The following is a 7,500-nucleotide window of genomic DNA, read 5'->3' as shown; positions in this document are numbered from 1 at the left end:
TGCTGAAGGGACTTATCACATCAAGGGTGCGACTTTGACGGAAATGATCACCAGATTCATTATCACATGACAATGCTGGGCACACGGTAGGTTTCTAATAAGCATTTAAATATTATATTGCTATCTAAGGTTTTCTAAGTTGCTCATGATATTTACAGGGTTGAAGTGTACATTGTCTTGGGAAAAGATCAAGTGGTCCAGGGGTAAAGGTTATGTTTTTTAGTGTTACATGTATTCTATATTTTTTTCAGATAAAAATACGAATGTAAAGATTTTACTAGGGACTGCATTATTCATTGGTAAGATGAAATGAAATGGGGAAGCACACACTTCTCTACCAGCAAAACTGATATAGCAAAGGATCCTCCACTTACATATACATGCCATGTAGGGTATTTGCTAACATACCTGCCGACACCAAGTCCCAAAACCAGATTATCATGCAAAACCAAAAATCCAAACTAACATTTAAAACTTCTATTTATTCCCTAGACTTGGGGGAAGGGGAAGGGGGGTGGGGAATGGAAAGGGGGGTAGGGAATGGAAAGGGGGGTAGGGAATGGAAAGGGGGGTAGGGAATGGAAAGGGGGGTAGGGAATGGAAAGGGGGGTAGGGAATGGAAAGGGGGGTAGGGAATGGAAAGGGGGGTAGGGAATGGAAAGGGGGGTAGGGAATGGAAAGGGGGGTAGGGAATGGAAAGGGGGGTAGGGAATGGAAAGGGGGGTAGGGAATGGAAAGGGGGGTAGGGAATGGAAAGGGGGGTAGGGAATGGAAAGGGGGGTAGGGAATGGAAAGGGGGGTAGGGAATGGAAAGGGGGGTAGGGAATGGAAAGGGGGGTAGGGAATGGAAAGGGGGGTAGGGAATGGAAAGGGGGGTAGGGAATGGAAAGGGGGGTAGGGAATGGAAAGGGGGGTAGGGAATGGAAAGGGGGGTAGGGAATGGAAAGGGGGGTAGGGAATGGAAAGGGGGGTAGGGAATGGAAAGGGGGGTAGGGGACTCCAATTTACATCCAAATTTTATAATAGCCCTTCAATGCCTCTTTACAGAAAATGTGACCTTAAGAACTGGCTGTGCGAGGGGGTTGTGGACTTAGTCTCTGAGTGGTGCCATGCAGCCGATATTTTTAACATTTTGCCATAAATATGAGGCCGCAGCAACTATACCCATGCTTTTTAAGATTAGCAGGTTTAAATAGATTTTAGAAACACATTTGTGATTTTTTTTTTTTTTTTTATTTACCGTAGACCCTAGATATTTGTGAGGATTACCTCCTAGGATATTAGTTTTATTTGTGAAAATATATGGTCAAGCCATAATATTAATAGAATTAGTGATGAAACTTTTTATATAGATTCTTTAATAAGAGTACTTCTGAGTACTTTGGCATATCATACTCATGCTCTACAGACATATGGATTTCTTTAAATCCTAGGGCTATTTTTGCTTTAGTAAAGGCTGCCTCTCCTTGCTCCACCTGACCAGGTGAGAATGACCAAGTGGCAGTCAATACTATTGATTTTCCCACGAGTGGTGACCGTGCCACCGTGACACTCCACATTCTTGAATAAATGGCACTGGCGCCACCGGATCCCCTCGCACAATATTACCAGGAATGCAATCCGCGTGACCAGGAACCCTGCGAGGGCGCCGTTCTGCCTGGCGGGCGCCGTCCACACGGTGTGACTGCGCTATTAATAGCTTCCTTCGGCCCGTGACACCGCGTGTTCCCAACTCTCAACTGGCACCACATTATGACAAGAGCATCCCAAAAAGCTGGCAAAATTGCTAGCACGTTGCAGCCGAGATGCAGCGCATGCAGGTGACCGCGACACTGCGCCCCGAACAAAGCGCCGAGGTGCGCACGTGCCGCCACGGCCCTCCGCCGCCGCCACTCGGGCCATCTTCCCTCGAAACACTACTGACATGCCTCTGATAATGTTCAAATGTTGCAAGCACTCACCGGGTACACTCGTCTTGTCGGCAGCCTTAGGAGCAGGTTCGGTCTTCACACCTTTCTTAACTACAGGAGCCTTAGCCTTTGCGGTTTTCCCCTTGTTTTCCTTCTCAGCGGCCTTATCCTTCACCTTTTCACTTTGTTTTAAAAGATCCATTGGGTCGACATCTTCATTGTAGAAGAGTTCGTAGCGGTTACGAACCCCTATGCCGTAAGAGTTCTCCATGTTCAACAAGATCCTCTGATGACGAGGATATTATAAGATTTGTGGGCTGCTTTTCAGCCTTCTCTTCTTCCGATCATTCAAAATGGCGTGAGTCGACTGCTCGGCGGACTTCGGGTTGCAGTCCTAACGGGCGTCTCAGGAACATGAATTTAAAGGACACGTCATAATAACACTGCATATGTAAGATATAAGTAAATCAAATTGAAAACTATATTTATCATTTATTCTAACAACATATTTTTTGTATTTCAAATATATCTAGTTAATGAAATAACATCGTCAAAACAATAAAAACATTAAAGCCCGTCAGGTTTATGGGCGGCGGGAACTATTTGCCTATTATTGAAGTTTTATTTTCCCGTACATGCGACTCGTCATGATGAACTGTATACTCACAGTATATCGTAGGAGCTATTATATTTACTTCGTATTATTTAGCTGAAGGTATAATTCTTGTATTAGTAAAAAATAACAGTGTTTACCGCGCAACTGATACAAAATGGTCAGCCAATCAGCGCTCGAAGAAAAGCGCGCGAAGTTTTCGATTTGTTTTGGCGCGAAAGCCATTCGCGCCGCGCCAGGCTCATGGACTTGTAGTGTGCAGACATGTCGGAAAAGTGTCGTGAAGATTCTCAGTTTTCTACGCCAAAACGGCGTCAGAACGGGGCCTTTTCAGGAATGTCGTTTTCTGGGAGCCCCCCCATGACGGATAATACGTTATACCCGTGGAACTGGGGAGAAAATGCGTGTAAAGTGGAGTTAAGTAGCCCGTGCTGCAGTGGAGGGAGCAACCCGTGCGAAAGCCCGGACCCGAAGAGCTGCGACTCGAAGCGAGGGCGACCGAGGGCGGACGCCATCAACACCCTCATCATCGAGGGAGCACAGTCGCCCAGCAGCATCAAATGCCCGATCTGCAACCGAGTTTTCCCGAGGGAGAAGTCCCTGCAGGCTCATCTGCGAACGCACACAGGTAAGGCGTCTCCTGGCATTTAACTCGCCATTTTTAAACTGCACCTGTTCTATCTCCTCAAAACGAGTGAAATTCACTCCATACACACAGGAATACACCAAAACCCTAAAATATATGGAGTTTGTGCAGCCCAAAAGTTAAAAATTTCGAAAGTGGGTCAGGCGAGATGCACAACAACTTGGCGGGAGAATGACGTCAAGATTCCGGTAACGTTTTTAAACGGACTAAACGGTCCCATTTTCGCCAAAGCACGGCGATTTCCCTCCGCACGTCCTCTCTCAGACGATCGTTAGTTAACCCTTCAGCAAAGGCGATAGAGAGACGGAGGAGAAAAAAGGGGGCGAGTATTTAAAAAGAAATTGTCTCGTGGCGGATTGCGCAACGGGACGCCGCCGCAGGACCTCGTGGCGGGAAGGGCGCTCTAACCCTCGTTCTAGGGCGCCGCGTTACCCTCGGCTGTTGCAGAGCGGCCGTTGCGCCTTCCTGGAAATCTTGTCTTTGTTGCGGTGATTTAGAACAATGCAGTGAGCAGGTTCATTAAATGGCGGGCAGATGAGTGATATTTAAATATCGTAAATCTACTTCGGCGTGAAAGTTTTTATTTTCTTGTGCTGCGGTTAAAATCGTTGCGTTGATTGATTCCTCATTTGAAAACCTAAAATTTTCCGTGTTTATTTTTTTTTGTTTATTTTTTTACCCAACGATGAGCGCAATTCAAAGATCACCTTACTTCCTGTCTATGTAAGCCCCGCTATTACGATCTGCTATGACCTGACGTCCCCAGCACAAGAGATTGACCTGACCCCATGTAACTGAACAGGTCACTCATGGCGCGAGATTAAACGACCATATCCCCCATAATTTAAAGAGCGGGGGCGGGGGGTGCCCAGGGGTATGTTGGATGTTAAAGGCTCCCGTTGCCACTTCGAACAAATTGTCGACATTAAATCAACTTCGAGTTTTTTCCAGTATGGGGCAGTTTATTTGCTTGAATTATATTTACATAATTAGGAATGGAAGGGATTAAGACAAATTGGCTAAGATTAAGATTCGAAACCGGGCAAAATCGCAAGAAAAAAGAAAACATTGTTGTGAGTCATGTGTTAAAAGGCGGGAGCGGAATGCGCGGGAGAAACACATGACGCCGTCTTTGTTGAGGTAAAAGGGCCTCTTCTGGCGTTTTCCCCCTCCAAGGTACTGTGAGACGTTGCTTCGTTGTACTTTGTTTATCGTTTGAAGATTAAAAAAAAGAAAAACTAGATTCTCGTGGTTTATTTGTTTCGATCATTGACATATGTTTCTCTGCGTTATTATCCTAAAAGAACGAATTCATATCGATTGTTCTTCGTATTATTTTGCTTTTACCGTTTCTCTGTGTGTTATTTAACAAGATGATCGTATGGTTTGATTGATCAACAGTACTTGTTCTAAGGACGTAATTACTTAACAATTTTACCATATAATTCATATATTTGGTGAATGGATAGGAAGTAGATTTTGTGTATTTAAACGTACTCGCATAATCCATTTAAATGTACCTTTAGTCATTTAAAGTTCTCATCCTTTAAAAGAACGTATAGCATTACATATAAATACTTGTTTATTTTTTATGTTTATCTCTCTCTCTCTCTTCTCTCTTCTCTTCTCTTCTCTTCTCTTTACATATCAGTTATGTATGTGGAGCAGTATCATAGAATAAGTGTGTGCTTTCTCAATATCTTAATAATCTAAAGAAGTTGTATGTGAGACAGGAGGTAAACTATATATACACAATTTTATATATATACACTTATTTACTTATTTATAATGTATCACTTTCCAGTTTATTATTTGCAGTTAACGATGTGGAAGTAATAATCACATAATTTTATTGTTTTAATTAACTTATGATACCTTTTCCAGGTGAACGTCCCTACCAGTGTGACTATCCAGGATGTACTAAAGCCTTTACTCAGAGTGGGCAGCTGAAGACACACCAACGCCTCCACACAGGAGAAAAGCCCTTCATCTGCTCAGCACCAGGTAATACAATTGAGCTGAAGTCCCTTTTTTGTTCTCCTTTCTTTCTTTTCTTTTCTTTATTTTTTTCTTCTTTTTTTTCTACTTCTTCCCCCTCTGTTCTCCTCCCCCTCCTCCCTGTTACTGCTGTTTGTTATTTTTCCTTTTTTCATATTCTTCCAGTTTTATTTTTATTCTCATTAAAGCAAGACATGTCTCATCTGAGCTTAATCAATTCTTTCAGGATGCACATCCCGATTTACCCACGCAAATCGTCATTGCGCGGAACATCCTTATGCAACCCTTCATAGGACTCCTGACCTGAACATCAATCCCCAACTATCCCCTGCAGAATGCACAGATGATGTAAGTATACGTGTATTATCATTAACGCTATACTATATAAAATCGGCATTATACTACTGTCCGACCGATTGCGTGATTCCATTTCATTATTTGTTTCATTTGTCTTATCAATTCTCTGACTCCCCCAGGTCCTACGATGGCTGGAGAAGTATCGCAGTGAGCGCATGGAACGAACACCTGCCAAGTCCCGCAAAAACAAGCGAGAGTTTGACGGAACCCCCGAGACGCCCCAAACACCATGCACACCGTCTTCTGATTCTGATATCATGTCTCCACCACCTGTCAAAAGAACAAAATCACGCCGTGGTCTGGGACCTTTAATGGAACAACAGCAGAATCACCTTGATCACCGCCCTGGTCCGATTTTCCAGGCACACAATCGTTCAGATGAGAATGCCTACATACCTTCTGGGGATAGTTATGGAGGTGACGAGAACAAGTACGGTGATTACCAGAGACCACCGCGACCAGTGCCAGCGTCGCCAGCCCATGCCCGGGTTCTCAGAAACACAGAAAATCTACAAAGCCCCTTGAAGACGAACAATAGTTACCGCGGATTTGACATAGACGGGATAAAGCCTCTTGTAGAAATCGACGAAAGTGTGTATGCACAAACAGCCCCCGTGAGTGGAGACTTTACAGTTGAGCCGCCACATATGACCCTCCTGGAGCCAGAAGTTATCCTTGCTATGAATTTTACCAATGTGATGCAGTGTGAATCTGAGAATCTTAATGTTCTACCACCAGATCAGCTTCTTGAAGGTGACCACGTTGTGGTAGAATTACCATGGCAGGTAACAAGAGATGGAACAATGATCCAAAGGGAAAGTCTCCCAACTGAAATAACTACAGAACTAAAGCCAGTTATGGAAAATTATCAAGAACAGTTGCCAGAGGTGGTCTTGTCACTGCCAGTGACTCATCAACCAACTGTTACTGAGGTTTCACCCGAAGCAGTGGATACTACCCCAGATAAGTCACAGCACAACCCGGAGAACTCGCAGTCGGAAGAGACATGGCGGATGAGACAGCCAAAGAAAAGGTGGCTCCGAGAAGTACGTCTTGAGCAAGGAGAGATCGAACAACCAAGACAGCCATCAGATATTGAAAACCAGGCACGACCATCGGTGTTGGTTAAAACATCGTCCATTTCCACAAACAACCAATTGATGGGATTATCCCAAGCAGGGGAAACAAAGGATAAATGGATGGGTGCCATGGCTCTTATCCAGCTGGCTGAGGTCCAAGAAGAGGGGTCTCAGCCTCTCAATCTGTCCACGCCACGATACACCACGCTTTAATTGATATCCACATGCTGCTTGGAGTATACGTCTGTTAAATATATATGATGGTAATACTAATCATATTTTGTGCATATGAATAAGCAATCTTGAAGATGTAGAGAAAGTCCCCAATTTCGAGCATTGTCAGCATAAAGCCCCAGAAACTATTCTATGAGATGAATTTATATTAAATACATATATATATCCCCTTTTCCTGCATAAGGGTGAGGGCTTGGGGACGACCTATACGACTGTAAAACGAGTTTCTGGGAAAAAATGTCAATTCATTAGATTTGCTCAACAGATGACAAGTATTATCATTTATACATAGAAACAACGTGTGCGTTATAACGTAATCACCCACCTTGGAATCCTGAAAACCGGCTATTAGCATCAATACCCGGTTGTGCTTGTCAACTATTTGGGTTGTAAGTTGCTATGCGTCTCTTATTGCTAGTCGTTTGCGCAATCAGTAACAACAATTGTCAAAATGCTTTTATGCTTTACTATAGTTTTATATTCAACTTGTATACTTTCAGTTTTATGAAATTGAAGATGTATGACCACCTATATAAGTTTATGAATCTCCAAAATGAACAATTATACGTGTGGCATTGGGAGATTTTAATTATAATTAACATTGTACCTGGAACAGGCCTTTACTCGGTATAGCTTACTTTATATTTTATTTGATATTTACTA

General features: G+C 43.4%; 2 protein-coding genes across 2 annotated transcripts in view; one reads left to right on the top strand and one right to left on the bottom strand.

Annotated features, from left to right (window-relative positions):
* Nucleotides 1-2,286, bottom strand: part of LOC125030744 (plasminogen activator inhibitor 1 RNA-binding protein-like) — a 12,252-nt gene extending 9,966 nt beyond the window's left edge. Inside the window, exon 1 of the mRNA XM_047621000.1 lies at nt 1,962-2,286. Coding sequence (XP_047476956.1) covers nt 1,962-2,181 — 220 coding nt within the window. The 5' untranslated portion in view covers nt 2,182-2,286. The remainder of the gene's footprint in view (nt 1-1,961) is intronic.
* A 140-nt stretch (nt 2,287-2,426) lies between these two features.
* Nucleotides 2,427-7,500, top strand: part of LOC125030743 — a 5,209-nt gene continuing 135 nt past the window's right edge. Inside the window, exons 1-4 of the mRNA XM_047620999.1 lie at nt 2,427-3,151; nt 5,054-5,173; nt 5,394-5,515; nt 5,644-7,500. The exon at nt 5,644-7,500 is cut by the window's right edge and continues 135 nt beyond it. Of these exons, the coding sequence (XP_047476955.1) occupies nt 2,788-3,151; nt 5,054-5,173; nt 5,394-5,515; nt 5,644-6,816 (1,779 nt within the window). The 5' untranslated portion in view covers nt 2,427-2,787 and the 3' untranslated portion in view covers nt 6,817-7,500. The remainder of the gene's footprint in view (nt 3,152-5,053; nt 5,174-5,393; nt 5,516-5,643) is intronic.

This window comes from Penaeus chinensis, chromosome 11 (assembly GCF_019202785.1).
Source record: "Penaeus chinensis breed Huanghai No. 1 chromosome 11, ASM1920278v2, whole genome shotgun sequence".
In the NCBI taxonomy this organism is placed as follows: Eukaryota; Metazoa; Arthropoda; class Malacostraca; order Decapoda; family Penaeidae; genus Penaeus; species Penaeus chinensis.
The sequence above is the reverse complement of the archived record's forward strand: the minus strand, read 5'-3'. Positions and strand labels throughout refer to the sequence as shown.